A 20,696-nucleotide genomic window follows, 5' to 3' on the forward strand; every position below is an offset into this window, starting at 1 on the left:
AGGAAAACAGCTCGGATTGCAGGGACGTGTTGGGCCGAAGGGCCTTGGTTCATACTGTCTGTCTCTCTGCATCTAATTCGGCAGAGCAGGACCTGACAGCACAACTGGTCTGCACGGGGTGAAGTCAAGAAGTTTTCATGCAGCTGTGTCAGTAATCCCATTGTACTCGACACCTCGCCATATCATGTTGCATCGAAGTCCCCATCTCACTGAGAAAGTTGTTTATATTTCACCACAGGACAGAACATAAAGCAATAGGAGCAGGAACAGGCCCTTCAGCCCATCATCTCTGTGTTGACCATTTATTTATACTTCCCCATATTTTCACCCTCCTAATCTACACCTCTATTTATTCACCAGCACCTTCTGTGCTCCCTCAGTTCAGTCGATCCACGGCTCCGAAGAACATGGAGAATCGAATCAAGGGGAGGCAGTTCAGGCCCTCACCTGACAAACTCCCCTTCCCTGTGCTGATGCCATTTCCAGTGATTCCCCTCCGCATCCAAATCTCCACCCAGTCATCTCAGATTGGCAGCAACATCTCCACAGTCTCCATCAGCACAGGTCACCCCAAGGCGGTGTGCCTATCTCCCCACCCCTCCACTCTACTTTTTGGATACCTGTGACCGTGAGGATCAGCACAGCTCCAATGCCGTGTTTACATTTGTTGACGACACCACTGCTGTTGGCCGCATTAAAGGTGGTGACGAATCTGCATACAGGAGGGAGGGTGAAAATCTGGCTGAGCCTTGTCACAATAACAACCTCTCATTCAATGTCAGCAAGAGCAAGGAGCTGATCAGTGACTTCAGGGGGTTCATGAGCCAGTCCGCCTTGGGGGATCCGAGGTGGAGAGGGTCGACAACCTTAAATTCCTCCATGTTATCATTTCAGAGCATCTGTCCGGGGCCTGGGACACCAGTGCGATTGCGATGAAAGCATGGCTGTGACTCTACTTTCTCAAAAGTTTGTTAAGATTCCGCAAGACATCTAAAACCTCAAACTTGCTCAGATGTGTGGTGGAGAGTATACTGCGTGGTTATATCATGGCCTGGTATGGAAAAAGCCTGTGAATGGAAAATCCAGCCGGGAGGTAGTGGCAATCATAAGAACTTCATCCTCCCTTGCTTTCCGTGAGTTGCAGCCTTTGCTTCCACTGTCACTGGACGCCACAGGTGACCATGTCCGACCTTTGCGCCGCTTTCTCCCTTGGCCTTCAGCCTCTGCGGTGCTGCTTCCGTCACCCAGCAGCAGGTGACGGGTTTAGGAGGCAGCAGCAGACAAAACGCCCCGATCCCATGATATATGAGAGGATGGGAGCACCTGCTGGAGAGCAGTGTAGCCGACTGGCACCTTCCAGCCTGCAGAGTACATGCTGAGGGACGCATTGATGGGACAGGGTTCCTCTGCCACAGGACAGGGAGAGGCCGGGTTGGGTGAGGAAGTCTCTCTATTATTGTCGTAGTGAACCACCCTGGGGGTCACATGAGCGGCAACCGTCCGATCGGTTTCAATGAATGTAAAGGAGCACTAAGTACCGCATTGACTCTGAATATAAATTCATTGGCTAAGGGCATTACACAGTTTATATTTGTGAATATTTTATGGTAAATAAAGTTTGTTATGATATTTAAAAATCAACTTGTTGGATGTGTCCAGAGTGAGGGAGACCGGACCTGCCATTGTAGCCGGGACGGACATAGTGAAGTGAGGAAGCCTCTTCATATGAACGGCGGTGGAAATCAGACCTTCACTGAAAAACCGAATACTTTCCACCCTGTGACGTATATGTCCAGTACTGTGTTTTTTCTCTGCAGCTACAGGTCGTCATCAGAACTGCATCTGTCTCCTCACAGCAGAGTGTACTCTCCACACCCCCAGTTTCATGGCATGAACTAATTTAACAGTTGCTTTAAATGTTTACTAAACCACAGTTTTAAACTCCAGTCTGGCTCTCTTTAGACCTCGAAAAAATGAAAAACGAGCTGCTGGAGGAACTCAGCAGATGAGGCAGCATGAGGAAATGTAAAATCGACATTTCAGGTTAACACCCGCTCAGTTCCTCCAGCATCTCGATTCTTGCTGGAGATTCCAGCATCTGCAGTCTCCAGTGTCTCTATTTTCAGAACTTGTCCCTTTCAGTCCTGCCTCAGACTGAACCAGGCTCTTCTCTCCGGCATCACTTATGTTCTGCCTCTTCTTATGCCAATCACGCCTGCTGGGTCACATGTTGCCACAACACCTCCCCAGAGGCCTCCGTCCTGGGCCGAATGCCGATCGGCCCTCTGACTCCTCCTTACACCGGGCGACCAATCATCTTCCAGGCGAAGGTCCTTCCTATCCCAGGGGTGAGGCCTTTGGGGATTCAGTTGACGTATCTGTCACACTGGGGTTTCACAGGACGGGGTTGATAAACCCATGCCCAACACTCCTCTTTTCGCAGCCGGGCATGGGACTGTCCATGGCTGAGGCGTTAGTTATGTTCCCACCTGTTTAATGTGTTCCTGATCCCACCGTGTTGTGGAAATGGCCCCTTTGAACACTTGTAGGAACAGAACGATCATTCTCGGACACTTCAGCGCCCCTGGAGGACAATCGCGGTACTGCAGGCGTTCAGCGGCTGCCCGGAAGGATCCTGAACCAGGAAGTACCGGGAATTAAAATGGCTTCGAAAGGACAGGTCGAGAGTTGGACCGACGAGGTAATTTGTCCCATCTGCCTGGAATTCTTCACCGATCCGGTTATATTGGACTGTGGACACAACTTCTGCCGCTCCTGTATCACACGGTGTTGGGAAAGGGAGGAGAGAAACTCCTGCCCGGAATGTAGAGAGGAGTTTGCAGACCGCACCCTCAGGGCCAATCGGGCTTTAGCAAATCTGTCTGAGAAAGCTCGAAAACTAAACCTGAATCCGAAAGGGAAGGAAAGTAAACTTCACTGCGAGGAACATGATGAAGAAATGAAGCTGTTTTGTGAAAACGACAAGAAACTGCTCTGTCTGATCTGTAGAGATACGCGGGAACACAGAGAGCACCGCTTCCTGCCGATTGAAGAAGCTGCTGAAGTCTACAGGGTAAAACAAATCGATTTTGATCACCTGATGTGTTTTTCAATACATATTTATTTTCTATCCCCGGGTGACTTCGGCATTGCATCTTTATTGTCTAATTCCTTCACTCTGCTTCCCAGGACCGGGTTAAATCTGCGTTAGACTCTCTCACAGAAAAGGAATCCGAGCTCGAGGAAATGGAGCGGCAACAGAAAGAGAAGATTTCCGGAGTTCAGGTGAGGCTTCTTGAGGAGAATTTGCAATGTTGTTGTGTAGTTTTGTTCCCTTTACTGCAGAATATCAGCTTTGGTGATTATTTTCGATTCTGGCCTTTTGTGCTTCTGTGTGGAGTTTGCATGTACTCCTTGTGAACTCGATGGGCCGACATTGCCAAGAAATCCTAGCTGAATGTTTAATTCGCTCCTTTAATTAACCCTGTGAAGGCGGGTGGTCTGTGAATCAAGTGTAAATGAATGGGTCAGTGAGGAACAATCGGTTTCCGGGAAAGTGAGGGAGTGGGATTGAAGCTCTGTGAATTCGCATATAATTTAATGGACTGAATGATCACTTTCCATGTCAGAAGGAAATACTTTACGGCCAAATAATGAACTAGCCTATCCTTTCATTTGACAGGAACAGTCACACAACCTTCAGTCCCAGATCACATCTCAGTTTGCTGAACTGCGCCGGATTATCACCGAGAAAGAGCAGCACACACTGCGAGATCTCAGGGAAGAAGAGGAGAGGATTCTGAATCCAATGGAGAAAAATCTTCGAGAGATTCAGGAGAATTTAAATTCTATACAGCAGGAAATCTCCAAGTTACAGGAACAGATGGATCAACAAGAAAACCTGATATTTCTCATGGTGAGAGTTTTGAGTCGATTTCTGTAAAAGTGCACAGTGACAGAATAATGTATTTTGAGTCAATGTGGTCTTTACAAATATTGTAGTTATAATCTGATTTAAACCAGACAGATGTCCTGACTGTTCCATATTGTTGTTATCCTCAAACCAGCCTCCCACAACATCTGTACATCACAGGACAGTCTGCAACCTTCTTGGGAATGGGTTACTCTGATCAGAGCACTGAGCTGGTGATCGTTTCTGTGATTCTCACGTATAATACCCCTGATACTCAGAGTAACACCCAGTTACAGTCACAGGCTGTGAGTGTGTCTGGTGTGGTGGTTGTGTCGATCAGTGGGAACTGAGGCTGAATTTCAGAATGTGACCCACACATCAAACTTACCATCTATACCATCAACCCCGCCCCCCCAGCTGCTGTATGTACTGCATGCAGACGTTAGCCAGGAGGGATTAGGTGGTGTTCTATATCAAGACCAAGGTAAAGGGCAGAGACCTGATGCCTAAGGAGAAGGAGAAGGCAGGAAAGGGGTACTGATTGTGGATGATCAGCCATGATCACAGTGAATGGTGGTGCTGGCTCGAAGGGCTGAATAGCGTACTCCTGCACCTATTGTCTATTGTCTACTATCCAAGATAGAGTCAGTAACCACATGGTCAAGTCCCATGAATGTGAGTGAACCTGGACTCTGTGGGTAGTACCAGAGATGTGTGAAAGACTACTCCAGAGTAGGCCATCCTTTGAATCAATTTCTGAGTGGTTACCCTCCCTTAGGCCATTTAGAACGGAGTTGAGGAAAAACTTTTTCACCCAGAGAGTGGTGGATATATGGAATTCTCTGCCCCAGAAGGCTGTGGAGGCCAAGTCTCTGGATGCTTTCAAGAAAGAGATGGATAGAGCTCTTAAAGATAGAGGAATCAAAGGTTATGGGGATAAGGCAGGAACTGGATACTGATTGTGGATGATCAGCCATGATCACAGTGAACGGCGGTGCTGGCTCAAAGGGCTGAATGGCCTACTCCTGCACCTATTGTCTATTGTCTATAAAGGGAGGAGAACAAAAGGAGAAGCAAGCCCTTTGGAGCTATTGGAGGAAAGATGGAATGCAAAGTGTGAACTGACTAAAGCACCTGTGCCTGCCTTTGCAATTTCCCAACTGCTGTATGTAGTGCACACAGACGTCAGCCGGGAGGGATTAGGTGGTGTTCTATGTCAAGACCAAGGTACAAGGGCTGAGCCCTGTTGCTTTCATTACCACGAGTCTGTCAGCATTTGAATGAAACTGCCCTGCACACAAGTTGAAGTTTCTGGCATTGGAATGAACAGTGGTGGATAAGTTAAGTGACTCTGTATGTTCAAGGTGAGAACTGACAACAATCCACTGACTTATATTCTGACCTCAGCGAACTGGATGCACAGATCATCACTTGCTGGTGGAGGCCTGCTCATGATTTCAGCCTTAAATATTGGCTGGGAAGTCAGAAAATGTGGATGTGTTGTCACAACATTCTCGTGAGGTGCCAGCGGAGTGGGAGGACGTTCCTGCCATTGCTGTTAAAACCATGTGTCAGAGATATTAAAGATGGAAATAAGACTGTTTTCAAAGATGCAAGTAAAGAGTCGCCGTTAGGTGCCATTGTTCAATCGTTTAATCTATGCTGTTCCACTTCAACCACTCCTGTGGCTGTGAGTTCCACGTTCTCTTGCTAAACAACCTGGCATTTTATGTTTAATTTAAGGTCTCCCCATAAATAGAGATGGTTTCTCCAACAGCACCCAAATTAATTCTTCACTCAGCTTAAATTCCTCCATCTTATCATCCTGTCATCATACCCAGATAAAAATACACATCCTGTCCAGCCTTTCCTGTCAGTTGCATCCATTCATTTGTGGCATAATTTTCAGAAACATTCTTTGTAGTTTTCTCTGTGGTTCTGAACTGTTTTGTGTGTGCAAGTGACTGAGGGAGTGGGAACTTGCAACACCTTGTAATGACTTGGATGAAATTCAGGATGTGGACAGGAAGCCTAAGTCTTCTCAGATCAGTGTTTTATTTATTCCAGGAGGAAGCTTGTCGGAAGAGGAGGTAGGACACGCTCTTTACTGAAACCCTCCATGGAGTTGTGAAACAATTCAAAATTGCAGAATGTGACCATCGGTTTAATATTTACAGGATTAGTGATGACTTCCAGGAATTATCAGTGACAGATGGAGCCCTACCAGTTGAAAGATTCCAACACCACTATTTGTTGAAAACAGCATTGAGAGAAACACTTGATGCCATTAATCAAGGTAAAAGTTACGAAGATTCATTTGTCCTTCTTTATGATACACAATTGCAGAATGCCAATGAGGTGGCTTTTTAGAGCAGCTTGTGTTGAGCCCACTAGTAGGTATTACGGATTTGGTGTTGTGCAATTGTTCAGAGAACTTAAGGAACAGGAACCCTTAGGGGACCAGTGATATAATTGACTCTGCAGTTTGAGAGGGATAAGATAAAACCAGAGGTGCCAGTATTACAGTGGACTAAAGGGAATTACAGAGGCATGAAAGTGGAGATGGCAAAGTTGATTGGAAGTGGATACTGGCAGGGATGACAGCAGAGCAGCAAAGCATACCATTTCTGGAAGCAATTCGGAAGGCGCGGTTTAGATAAATCTCAAAGAAAAAGAAGTTTACTAAAGGGACGATGAGGCAATCATGGCCGACAAGGGAAAAGGAGGACAGCATAAAAGCAATAGAGAGGGCATACAACATAGCAAAAATTAGTAGAAAGTCAGAGGATTGGGAAAAATGCCATATGGAAAATCATGCGGGTAGGGGTATGGTGATGCACTTTGGTCGAAAGAAGAAATGTGTAGAATACTTTCTAACTGGGGAGAAAATTCAAAAGCTAGGGTGCAAGGGATTTGGGAGACCTTGTGGAAGACTCTCTAAAGGTTAACTTGCTGATGAGTTGGTAAGGAGGACAAATGCAATGTTAGCATTCATTTTGAGAGGGGTGGAACATAAAAGCAGGGGCTTTATAAGACATTGGTCTAGTTGCACTTGGATAACTGAGAAAGGATGTGCCGGCATTGGAGAGGGTCCAGAGGAGGTTCACAAGATTTATCCCAGAAATGAAAGGGTTAACATATGAGGAGTGTTTGATGGCTCTAAGCCTGCACTCACTGGAGTTTAGAAGAGTGAGGGAGGATTGCACTGAAACCTATTGAATATTGAAGGGTCTGGATAGAGTCAATGTAGGGAGGATATTTCATTTTGTGGGTGAGTCAAGGACCAGAGGGCACAGACTCAGATAAGATCAGCCTTTCTCACCATTATGCCCTGGAATAACCCGTGAAATAATTTTCAGGTCTCAAGGAACCTCTATGTAAAAATATTATATCTACAGCTCATGGTAGGTTAACTTGATCAGTAAGTTGTGGATATAATAATCTAAAAATAATTGTCAGTATTAAGTAGAGAATCAATTTGTAGCCAACTATTCTTGGGGGAAAAAAAAACAGGTAGCTAAGATTAGCTTCAGTTTCTTGAAATTAATCTCTTCCTTTCCCTTTCATAAATTATAAAACTCAAGAGGCAAACATAATAAATTTCTGTTAAATAACTGGTTCTGGAATTCTTCGAGGTGGTTTTTTTTTATAGGACTCGAGACTTTTTGATATCCTTCCTCACTCTCAAGTCCAAGTAGCAGTGGAAACATTTCAAGCTTTCCTTTTGCAACATAGTTGTTCCAAACATTCAGTTTTCTTTGAAACCAACGAATCCGGTCACTTGAAGTCAAAACATTTTCTCCATGGCCTTGCGGAGGCTTGTTCAACCGGTTCGTATGATGAAAAATGTCTGTTAAGCAGGCTAGTTTTTGCAGCCATTCTTCATCTTCAAAGCACTCAGCAAAATCTGGCCTACTATTTTCTTGATAGTACTCCTGCAATTCACCTTTCAGCTCAAATACCCTGTTGAGAACTCTTCCTCTGCCAAGCCACCAGATTTCTGTATGTGCACTTTGTCCAGGTTTTCATACAGTTTTTTAAACATTCTCGAGTGAACTGGTCTTTGTTTGATAAAGTCAACCAGTTTTGTCGCATCAGCCAGAACTTTTTTCATTTCATCACCAAGAGTTTTTGACATCAGCATCTCTCTGTGATGAGAGCAATGTGTTGTGACTACGTCAGGGTTTTCTTTAACAGGAGAAACAAAACTTCTCATGGAGCCAACCATTGATGGTCACCGTCAGCACAGATGTCTACACAGCTCCTCCAAGACAGACTTTTTCTTTCAGTTATGAAACAAACCATGTAGATATTTCTAGGGCTCTGCTTGTTTCAGGCAGCTCTTTGCAATAGAAAACATATTCTTGAATATCACCATTATTTACAAATCTTAGAAATGCTACAACATGACATTTATTGGTGAAATCTGTAGACTTATCAACCTGGATAGAGAAGATGTTGTTTTTCAGTTTATCACACAAAACCTTTTCAGTATCATGTGACATGTCATCAATATGTCGACTGTTCGAGAGTGAAACATTTTCAATTTCTCGTACTGTATCTTGTCCTAGCATTTTACCCACAATAGTTTTACATGTTGGCATTATTAGGTTCTCAGCAACTGTGTGACTTTTTCTTTTCTGGGTAGTAAGTTCTGCTATGAAATAATTTGTGTCCTGAATCCTTTCTCTAACTGTGACTATATTAACAAATGCTTTACTCTGTTTCTTTTGATATTCCAGTAGCCGTTTAAAATAATCAACATCTTTACATGTCATATGACTGATTTATACTTAAGTGCCTTTTCAATGATGCTTGAGCCATTGCTACAGTTGTTGGTTGTGCCGCAGATTAGGCTCCATGTGTCACCAGTCTGTGTAAAACCAATTGATAAGTAGCTTTCATTGTAAAGACGGACCTTTTTGTTTCCCTGTTGCATTAATGCAGTGAAATGACTCAGAAGATTGGAGTTCCTCAACCTTCAGCTTATCAAAGTTGTCCACAGGCCTAGAATCCTCCTCTTCAATCCCACATTTCCTGAACAAAAAATTGCTACAGTTCCTGTCTTTAGAGTGAATATTTTGATCCAGTTTTCTGCTACACTTAATCAGATTTGTGAGCCATGATTTTTTTCATGCACAATGCCGTGCTGACTGTCCTTGCCTTTCTAAGAGCTGTCAATCCTGCCTTTCAGAAACTTTATCACTACTGATATTAGGCTCAGCGGCATGGAATTCCCCAGCTTGCTCATCCCATCTTTCCTAACCAAAGGCACCACCTGAGCCACCCTCCAGTCTTCCAGCAGCTCACCTGTGGTGAATTGTCAAGCAAATATGTCTACCAGTGTCTCTGCAAATTCATCCCGTGTTCTAATGAGGGACTGTAGGGCAAGAGAACAAAGAGATCCTCGTCACCCATCTTCATCCCCTCCACCTTGTATTTCCATCTATACACAATGCTACATGGATCTTCCCCTTAGTAATAATGATCAGGGAGGCACAGAAAGAATCTGTAATTTGCAACAAGTACCTTTATTGTCTCCACGAAAGCACATGTGAATGTGCACAACCGATTACCTGTGGGCTCACCTGCTAAGTTTTCCAGATCCTCCATGAACAGTCACAGAATAGAAAAGGTAATCCCAGTAAAAAAAGAGTCTCTGCTGGCCCTGTGTTCCTCATAGTCCCGTTTTGAATCTCAGCATCGGTGGGGCATTTCAAATCCACGATGGTGGCTCTCAGAGAGTCAATGTAGCCCGCACACTCGAATCGTCTGCTTTTGTATTCACTTCTTACAATTTCAAATGTTGCATTTCAGTATAATTGGCTGTGGGTCATGTGACTGCCCTTTAACACATTCGTATTGGTTCTACTCCAACCAGCATTCATTCTTTGTCCTCTTGTCAGCAAATGAGAACTGGTAGTTTATGGCTGTTTGTTCTCTTCAGTAACCATCACGAATCATGCAGAACAGATACAGACCCCAGCAGTTACAAACCTCCGGCCAAAGAACATACCCGAAATAACTTCTTATTCGGAAATGAGCCTTAGCCCAGCAGTTTACCTGAAGCAGTGAGTCTACTCTCAAACACTTATCAAGCAAAGAAACTTAAGTTCTCAAAATGGAGGACAGATTTTTTATGGCAGCCTTGATCTCCTTCCACCTCATGGCAAGAGCAAAGACAATTGGTCTGTCTGCTTCCAATGTCCTTGATCCATCCAAATTCACTCATTTGTAGCCAGTATTTCCTGGCCAGAAACACTGTTCACTCACAGGCTTTCCACTCCTCTCCCATGTGGGTCTGGTTCCATCTGCCAATCATCTGTCCCCGAATGCTTCCCATTATCACCTCCGTTACTGAGAAGATTACATAATACAGCTGTACAGCTCCTTCTGCAGCTGGAATGTGGAATGCTGTGCCCCAGAAGGCAGTGGAGGCCAAGTCTCTGGATGCTTTCAAGAAAGAGATGGATAGAGCTCTTAAAGATAGCGGAATGAAAGGTTATGGGGATAAGGCAGGAACTGGATACTGATTGTGGATGATCAGCCATGATCACAGTGAATGGCGGTGCTGGCTTGAAGGGACGAATGGCCTCCTCCTGCACTTATTGTCTATAAAACAAGGCAGCCTTTGGATTCCTGTTTTTCACTTTCTCGAGCTCTCCATCACCCAATCCTGCAACCTCGCTCCATCGTCCTCTCACTTGTTTCTCTGTGTCAATCTCCATCTGTCATTCACTTCCCGGTGTCCCCCAACTGGAGACCAGACTCCCCCACCCCTCCCCGACCTGGGGTAACCTGCCCACCATTTTTCACCACTCCTCAGTCCACAGTCACTCCCCTTCTCCTCTGTATACCGGCCATCTCCCCTCTCCACTCTCTATCCTGATGTAGGGTTTTGACATGAAACGTCGACAGTTCCTTTCCTCAACGGATGCTGCTCAACCCACTGACTTCCTCCAGCAGTTTGAGTGAGGCCTGATTATTGGATATATTTAAGGTGGAGGGAGAGAAATTTTTGAAATATCGAGGGATGGAGGTATTGGGGATCTGAAATAGAAGAGGAATTGATGCCGGCATCGATCAGTCACTGTCACATTGAAAGGAGGGCCTGTTCTGGTGCCGTACTGCTCTATGTTCTCTGTCCCCTGTTTCGAAGAATGAGAGGAGATCTCAGGGAAACACAAAACTCTTCCCAGGCTCAACAGACAGGATGCAGGGAGGATGTTTCCCCTGTCTGAGGAGTCGAGGGTCAGTGGTTAGTACCTCATGGTGGTTATACCCTCGAGAGGATGGTGCATCTTTGGAATTCTTTGCACCAGAGAACTGTGGGGTCTCAGTCATTCAGTTCATATAAAGTCACAGAAAAATCTTCGTACAGTACAGAAATGGGCCTTTCAACCCATCACCTGTGTGCTGACCATCTACACTCATCCCATTGGCTGATATTAGGTGGCACTCCTTCCGTGCCTTGTCTATTGAATTGACCATCCAAGTGAATCTTAAACATAGTGGATTGGAGGCCTGTGACCTGCAGGGGTCGCTGCTGGGTCCGCAGTTGTTTGTCATTCATTTGAATAATTTGGATGAGAATGTAGGTGACATATTTGGTAGGTTTATGAATGACACTAAAATTCATGGTACAGTGGACAGTGAAGAGGATTATCTAAGTTTATAACGGGCCCTTGATCAACTGGGCCCGTGGGCCGAGGAATGGCAGGAGAAGATTAATTCAGGGAAATGCGGTGTGTTGTATTTTGGGAAAACAAACCAGGACAGGACTTACACAGCAATTGTACCACTCTGGAGAATGTTGTCCAACGGAAAGACCAAGTGGCACAGGTACATAGTTCCTTCAAAACTGTGACACAGTTTAGAGTGCTTACCCTTATTGGTCAGAATACTGAGTACAGGAACTGGGACTTCCTGTTCCGTGTGTACAAGACATTGGTCCGGCCACATTTGGAGCAGTGTGTACAGTTCTGGTCATCTTGCTATAAGAGGGATGTAATTCACCTGGACAGGGTGTATACAGATTTACAAGGATGTTACTGAAGCTGGAGAGCTTGGGTTATAAGAAGAGGCTGGACCAGGCTGGGACCTTCTCTCTGGAACTGAAGAGGTTGCCAGAAGAAGCTGCAGAGGTGGGTAGAGCAACTCAAGTATTTATCATTAGCCTCATCACAAGACAATTTACAATAATCAATTAACCTAGTAACCGGTACACCTTTGTAGGAAACCAGAGCATCTGGGGGAAACCCACGCAGTCACGGGGGAAGTGGGGAATGTAGAAAACTCCTTCCAGACAGCACTGGAATTTAACTCTAAACTCCAAAAGTGGATGCAAGTTGTAATGACCTCGCACAAACCAGTATGATGCCAAGCAAATGGGACTCGGTCATTAAAGCAAGTTGGTTGGCACAAACGTGTTGGGCCGAAGAGGCTCTCTGACCTCCTGTTCAAACCCTTCCGGTATTCACTTGCCCCATCCCCATCTGGATCCAGTTGTTGTCCCAGCGCCTACCCACACAGGTTTTTACTGGTCATTCCCCCCCCCCCCCTTTCCTTCCATTCTTGAGGAAAGATCTAGACTTGAATCGGGGCCCGGCCACGTCCCTCCACACATACTGCTGGATCTGTTAAGTTCCTACAAAATTTTGTGTATGTTGATCGGGAAAACTCCGTTCTTCATCCCAGAGGGAAAACCTCGGGAAGATACTCAAACACGAGGAATTCTGCAAAGGCTGGAAATTCAAGCAACACACATCAAAGTTGCTGGTGAACACAGCGGGCCAGGCAGCATCTCTAGGAAGAGGTACAGTCGACGTTTCGGGCCGAGACCTTTTGTCAGGACTAGGAAGGGTCTCGGACCGAAACGTCGACTGTACCTCTTCCTAAAGATGCTACCTGGCCTGCTGCGTTCACCAGCAACTTTGATGTGTGTTTTTCGGGAAGATACTAGTTGTCCATCCGTTCTAGTCGGGTAAAACCTCGTGTACGATTACTGTCGATTACTGAGGCCCAGCGAGTGTCCAAGTCTCACCCTGATCGTCGGGGACTCTCTAATTCTCTGCTTCTCCCCACAGTCTCTGTCAGCCTGGATGTGGAAACGGTGCATCCGGCGCTCGAGGTGTCTGAGGATCGGAAGAGTGTGAGATGGACCTGGACCCGGAGGAATCTCCCTGACACCGGGAAGAGGTTCACTATCTCGCGTTGTGTGCTGGGATCAGAGGGATTCACATCGGGGAGACATTACTGGGAGGTGGAGGTGACGGGGAATCGGTGGTGGGATCTGGGAGTCGCCGCAGAGTCTGTGGAGAGGAAGAGACGGGTTACACCGAGTCCGGAGACCGGATTCTGGAGCATCGCACGGCGTGATGACGAGATGTGGATTCTCACCGCCCCTGAAGACCGTCTCTTTGCCGGTCCCATCCCCGGGAGGGTTGCAGTTTATCTCAGTTACGAGTCCGGGACAGTTTCATTTTACAACGCGGAGACCAAGTCCCATCTCCACACCTTCACTGGGAGTAAATTCACGGGGAAACTTTATCCTTTGTTTTGGACTTGGGATGAAAACCAGTGGCTGAGAATCTGCTCCGGTTCCGCTCCGGGACTGTAAACAGGTCGGGTCCGGGTCCGGCGACAGGAGTAAGTCAGTGTAAATATAAATGTGCGGAGAGTGAAATAAACAGAGTTTGAGAATTATCGATCCATTAATTTTCACTCATTCACCGCATCTGTCAACGGAACGGAAACACTGCGGATTCAGCAGCAGCCGCGGGCGGCGGGACCTGAGCTCCCCGGCTCCTGCAGTCCACCGGCACTGAGCCGGCAGAATAGGGACAAGTGGCGGGGGTGCTGACTGGTAGGAGGAAGTCAAGCTGAACCTCAGGGAGGTGGGACATGTTGAATGTCGATCAGAATGAGGTTTAATATAACCAGCAGAAGTCGTGACATTTGTTGACTTTGCGCCAGCAGAGCGATGGAATACATAATGATAGAGAAAAAACCTAATTCTGGTAATTATATATATTAAAAAGTAAAAATAAATAATTAGTGCAAAACTGGAATAAAAAGTAGTCAGCTAGTGGTCGTTTATTCAATGGTAATTCAGAAATCGTTTGGCTGAAGGGAAGAATCTGTTCCTCAATTGTTGAGTTTCTGTAACTCCTTCCTGATGGTAACAATGAGAACAAGGCATGACCTGGATGATGGAGCTGACAAAGTTTATCACCCTGTGCTGCTTATTTCTATCTCGTGCTGTAGCAGTGATGCAGGTAGTGTGAATGCTCTCCACAATACACCTGCAGAAATTTTCAAGTGTGTTTGGTGACGTACCAACTCTTCTCAAACTCCTAATGAAATATAACCACTGCAGTGCCTTCTTCGTAGCTGCATCGATACATTGGGTCCAGGCTGATCCTCAGAGATATTGACAAACAGGAACTTGTATTTGCTCACTGTCTCCACTTCTGATCCCTCTATGAGGACTGGTGTGTGTTCCTTCGTCTTACCCTTTCTGAAGTCCACAATCGGTTCTTTGGTTTTACTGACGTTGAGTGCAAGGTTGTTGCTGCATCACCACTCAATGAGCTGGTATATCTCACTCCTGTACGCCGTTGCATCACCGTCTGAAATCCTGCCAAGAATGGTTGTATTAGCTGCAAATTTATAGATGGCATTTGAGCTCTGCCTAGACACTGTCAGAGAGAGTAGACCAGAGGGAAAAGCTCACATCCCTGAGGTGCACCAGTGTTGATTGTCAGTGAGGTGGAGACGTTGTTTCCATTCCACACAGATTGTGGTCTTTTAGTTTGGGAGTTGAGGATCCAATTACAGAGGGAGATACGAGGCCCAGTTTCTTGAGCTTTTTGATCAGAACTGTCGGAATGATGGTGTGAAATGTGGAGCTGTAGTCAATAACCAGCATCCCGACATAAGTATTTGTATTGTCCAGGTGATTCACGCCGAATGGAGAGACAATGAGCTCGCTTCCACCATAGACCTATTGTGGAGATAGCAAATGCTGTTCTGTTATTTAGGAATACTCTGAAAATAAATGAGGAAAAGATAGGCCGGTGAGTCTGACATCAATACTGGGAAAGTTACTGGAAGGTATTCTAAGGAACTGGATATGCAAGTATTTGGAAGTCGGACTGATTAGGGATAGTTAGCATGGCTTTGTGCGTGGTAAGTCATGTCTAATCAATCTTGTGGGTTTTTTTTTCAGGAAGTTTACAAAGAAAATTAATGAAGGCAAGACAGTGAATGTTGTCTACATGAACTTTTGCAAGGTCTCGAATTGGAGGTTGGTCAAAAAGTTTGGATTGTTTTGCATTCAGGATGAGGCAATAAATTGGATGAGAATCAGAATCAGAATCGAAATTTGTCGTGAAATTTGTTGCTATGCACTCAACATTGCAATACACGATAATAAAATCTGAATTACAGTGAGAAGTATATAAATATATAAAGTTAAATAAGTAGTGAGGGGGGCGCTAGTGCGCATGCGTATGGATTAGACGTGTTTGGTCAGTGCTCCTCTCCGAGGCCTCGATAAAATTACTATTATACCGTGTTTTATTCATTCGTAGGCCAACAGTGTATATCTGAACTAATGGTACGTCCACACTACTCCGGATAATTTTGAAAACAAAGCTTTTTCTCTTCGTTTTGACCTCTGTCCACACTGAAACTGAGTTTTCATCCCCCGAAAACGGAGATTTTCAGAAACAGTCTCCAGAGTGAATAAATCTGAAAACGCCTAATATCCCTTGTAGTGTGTACGGGGTAAACGGAGAGATTTAAAAACGCTGTCATGCCAACACCAGAACAACAATGCTTTTTCTGCTTCTGCTTGGTACTGCACAAGCTGTTATAACGTGCAGTCGGTGTGAACGGCGTGAGAGTTAAATTGTAAAGTGAGCTTTTTTGACTATTTAAAAATGCTGACATGACATGCCGGAACAGATGTTCATTGCTTTCTTGAACGCCACCACCTAACAATTTCAGAACAGACGGCAACGAGACTTAAGCCAGAAGGGTTAGAAATGTACTCACCAAATACTTTGACCCATAGCTTACTGAATAAATAAGTATACTCCCTTTGCCCTGTTTTCTGTTCTTGCTTGTGTGAAGGTGGTTTACCTATTTATGCAAGTACTTCTCTGACAATAGACGTGTAACAGCCTAATATAACATTGTATGGAAATACAAGACAACACTGATGCCGACATTTTATACATTTAACAAGGTGCCTTATTAATGCGACAGAGTGAGTCAGTTTTTCAATGTTCGTCATCAGCTGGGTCATACTGTTCGCGAACTCCCTGTCGGTTGCCTCCATATACTCCAGTATTTGTTTTTTTTTAGTTTTAAGTCCTCCTGCGCGAGAGCCAAGAGCAATTCCTTGAAAGTTTTTCTACTCGGTAACTGGACAAACGCACACCAAGTATACCATTTCCTCTAAGTGTCTGGAAAAGTTTGGCAATGCCGAAGGCAAATAGAGCCAAGACCGCCGACTGCGAAACTATCGAAGTTAATGCTAACAATGGGTCGGTAAAGCACTTCTCCATGTCTGAGATACCGCTGGATAAAACTTCCACGATGTGCAATGAACTAAGTCAGGAGATTTCTCAGTCAGTTCTGCGCAGCATTAATGACCGCCTTGATGTTTTTGAGACCAAGTTAGAGGCGCTTGTGGCCTCCCAGGCTGACTTGCAAGCCTTTGTGGTTAATCAAGAACTAACCACCAGTGACTTTGAAACACGCGTGCAAGAGCTTAAAGTATTCAGAGCTAATGAGACAAAATAGCCAGCTTGAAGCTAACGTTATTTTTTATGTATGTTGTGTTCTTATGAGGCTGCCAGCCATTCTGCATCGTTTACTATGTTTGTGCTCAACTCTAATAATCTCTTTTTAATTCTCATATGCAGAGGCCATGCGGTAGAAAACAGCTGGGGGGGGGGGGGTGGTAAAGACATTACAATAGTCTTGTGGAATGTTAAGGGCCTTGGTCATGTTGTTAAGAGGGATAAAGTTTTTAGATATCTCAAATCTCTATTTGCAGAGGTGAATTTTCTACAGGAAACCCATATCAAAGTAACTGAGCAATGTAGATTGAGGTCTAGCTGGATATCGTAGGTTTACCAGTCACCATTTGTATCTCATGTCCGTGGTGTGGCTATCCTCTTTAGGAAAGATATTCCATTTCAGCTCACTTCCATGACCACAGCTCCTCTCGGCAGGTTTATCCTGATCTATGGCACCATTAATTTGTTTCCGCTAACTTTCCTTAATATTTATGGTCCAAACACAGACAAGGCAAATATTTTTTAGGAAAGTTTTTGATTTACTTCTGGATGCCAGTAATTCAAGTATAATAATCGGCGGTGACTTGAATTGCTACCTGGACCCATATTTAGATAGATTGTCCTCCCGCCCACCCTCAAATATCTTGTCAGTGCAGGTCCTAAATAATTTGATTAGATCTAGGAATCTAGTAGATACTTGGCGAGTTCAACGTCCCACCGACAAGGACTATTCTTATTATTCTCAAGTTCACAAATCTTATAGCAGAATAGACTATTTTTTGGTTGATTCTCATTTAATATCTTGTGTTACCAATACAAAATATAATAGATTCATTTCTGACCATAGCCCCTTGACAATGTCCCTGAATCTCTCCCTTTCCAAATGAATCTATTCCTGGCATTTTAACCCCTCCCTACTCGCCGATGAGAAATTTATAGTATATTATCACCACCAGATTAAAAGATTTTATAGAAATTAACGATAACGGCGAGGTGTTAGATTCCACACTCTGGGAGACATTAATAGTTGTAATTCGTGGGTATATAATTTCATATGAATCCGCTGCTAAGAGGGAGAGAGAAGGGCGATTATTAGAGATTGAGAATACTCTCCCAACCCTTGAAGCGACATACCAGGCTTCGAAACCCTCTGAAGATTATAATAAAATAATGAAGTTTAAGTATGAGTAAATAGTATCTTGGGTAGTCAGATTTATAACCTCCTCTTAAAATAAAGACAAAAGAATTTCGAAATGGGGGACAAGCCTTGGGGGCTCCCGGTGTGGCAGCTCAGGGGCACCCAGGCCCTAAGGTCAATTCATTGCATTAGATCGAGGACGGGTACCCTGTTAACTAACCCCAAGGAGATAAATGACTGTTTTAAAGAATTTTACAGTGAACTCTACACTTCTAAATGCACTGCCACTCAATTTGACTTGAATGACTTCTTTGATTCTCTTGTAATGCCCAGACTTAGTGATGCTGCTAGGGAGGACTTAGATTCTGACTTCACATTGGAAAAGATAACTTCTGCCATTAAGTCATTTCTGTCCGGCAAGGCTGCTGGGGCGGATGGATTTGGCTGTGAATTTTATAAGAAATTCTGTGATATCCTTGCCCCACTTCTCCTCAGAATGATATCTTGCTCTAAGAGAGATAAAGCCTTGCCTAGGACATTGTACGAGGCTAACATTTTCCTCATTTTAAAGAAAGGTAAAGAGGGAACAGACTCAGCCAGCTATAGGCCCATTGCACTCCAGAATTTCGATAGAAAGGTAATTACTAAAATGCTGGCTAACCGACTAAATAAGCATTTGTCATCTATCATTTATCCTGATCAGACAGGATTTGTCCCAGGTAGGTTCTCTTTTCCCAATGGCAGACACCTCCTTAATACTATGTATGCTGATCATGGGAAAGTTAGTGGGGCAGCAATTTTATCCTTTGATGCACAGAAGGCTTTTGACCAGATTGAGTGGCCTTACATGTTTGATTATAACACTGTTACAGGTTTGGGTTCGGGGAGTCATTTGTATCTTGCGTAAAACTGATATACACCAGCCCAATGTGCTCCATTATAACCAATGGTGACAATTTAACTCTGTTTCCCCTACATCGTTCGGTTCAGCAGGGGTGCCGTCTCTCACCGGCCCTTTTTGCCGTCGCGGGAGAGCCCCTTGACCTAAAAATAAGAATTCACCCAAATATTGCGGGTTTGAAGGTGGGAGGTATTGAAACACTTATTAGTTTATATGCTGACGATGTGATACTCTGCTTACAAAACTCAGAAAGGTCAGTCCCCCTTCTTCTAGATTTAATCACCTCTTTTGGCAGACTATCGGGATGCTCAATCAATTGGACAAAAAGTGACTTTGTGCCCCTCTCTAACGACTACATGCGGGGTTTTTTAGAAAGTGTCCCATGCAAAGTAGTTAAAGATCACTTTACTTATCTTGGCTTGGCAATCTCCAAAGATCCTAAATTAATATTCAAATTAAAATTCGCGGAGTTTATTTCAAAACTTAAACAGAATATAGAAAGTTGGAAAACCCTACCTCTGTTCATGATTGGTCGTATAAATTCAATTAAAATTGTTTCCCTTCCTAGGTTTCTCTACCTTTCTCAAAATCTCCCCATTTTTCTCACATCAGCCTTCTTTAAAGAGTTGGACTCCATAATATTCTCTTATATCTGGAATTATAAGATTCACAGGATTTCAAAAATTCATTTACAAAAGCCCAAGTCTGAAGGAGGACTGGGATTACCTGTATTCAGACACTATTATTGGGCTGTCAATGCTAGGGCTTTAATTTTTTGGCAACAGGGGGTTCCGAATAACCTAGCCCCTGGGGCTCCCTTGTGGCTATGTATGGCGCTCAACTCTGTTGTCAATTCCTCCTTACCAGCCACGCTGTTCTCCAAGTTAGAGAGGCCTGGGTCTTCAAGAAGTTTGAGTTTTGTTTTGAAAAATTCCGTCAGAATTCTATATCAGATTAGGAGCATTCTGAATTTACCAGAGACCTCTGTACAAACACCAATCTGTTTGAATCACTCCTTTCTACCCTCATGGTCAGATAAAACCAACAAAGCTTGGAGGGAGAAGGGTCTAGTTTCTATTGAAGACCTGTACATAGAGGGACGGTTTGCAACATTTAGTCTGCTGAGAGAGAAATTTGAGCTGCCCCATTTGCACTTTTTTTCGTTATTTGCAAATTAGATACTACATTCAATCTAAGATTTGTAATTTTGAAATCCTTCCAGGGATACATATGTTTTTTTTGATATTTTAAAGAACCCTCCTGACTCCAGGCATCTCGTTTCTAAGTTTGTACATTTATTTGATAATTGCACTGTAGCGTCGACTGTGAAGATTAGAAACACCTAGAGGAAGAGTTGGGTACTGAATTATCTGAAGCTGCCTGGGATAAGCCTATGACACAGACTTGCTCTGTTAACCGCAGGCACCAACTGTTCCAGTTTAGAGTTGTCCACCGTCTCCATTACTCTAAACTTAGATTGCACAGGATTTACCCTTCTGTCTCGCCAATGTGTGATAGATGCCAAGGGACGGAAGCCACGTTGTCACACACCTTTTGGTTTTACCCATTACTGACTGGATTTTGGTCCAAAATATTCGACTGGTACTCAAAGGCCTATAAAAGATCCTTCCCCTTGGAAGCTGGTCTCGCTATATTTGGCTGCTTGCAATCTACTATTTGTGTTACAGTGGAGTGCTGGGAACGAATCCAAATTCGAGACACAGACACTGAAGTACAAGGAACAGGACTTGACTAGAGTAGGGACGTGACAGGATTCAGACCAGGAGCAGGGACAAGAACTTAGGCTAGGGAAAGCGGAACCAGGATGAGAAACCATGGACTAAGGCTTCAACTCCGAGCCCGAGACTGGACAAGGACCCAGAACCTGGGTCTTGCCTTGGGCTCGGACCCCAGAACCAGGCAAAGACATGA

At 44.4% G+C, this 20,696-nt stretch overlaps 1 protein-coding gene and 1 pseudogene across 1 annotated transcript; one reads left to right on the top strand and one right to left on the bottom strand.

The window, feature by feature from the left end:
* LOC140197450 (zinc-binding protein A33-like) overlaps positions 1–20,696 on the bottom strand; it is a 55,640-nt pseudogene that overhangs the window by 18,667 nt on the left and 16,277 nt on the right.
* Positions 2,663–13,967, top strand: LOC140197449 (zinc-binding protein A33-like). Its single transcript, XM_072257409.1, has 6 exons — positions 2,663–3,073; positions 3,190–3,285; positions 3,683–3,916; positions 5,981–6,003; positions 6,091–6,209; positions 13,000–13,967. Exons 1-6 carry the CDS (start codon positions 2,663–2,665, stop codon positions 13,530–13,532), a joined length of 1,416 nt encoding a protein of 471 aa, XP_072113510.1. The 3' UTR covers positions 13,533–13,967.

Source organism: Mobula birostris, chromosome 5 (genome assembly GCF_030028105.1).
Source record: "Mobula birostris isolate sMobBir1 chromosome 5, sMobBir1.hap1, whole genome shotgun sequence".
In the NCBI taxonomy this organism is placed as follows: Eukaryota; Metazoa; Chordata; class Chondrichthyes; order Myliobatiformes; family Myliobatidae; genus Mobula; species Mobula birostris.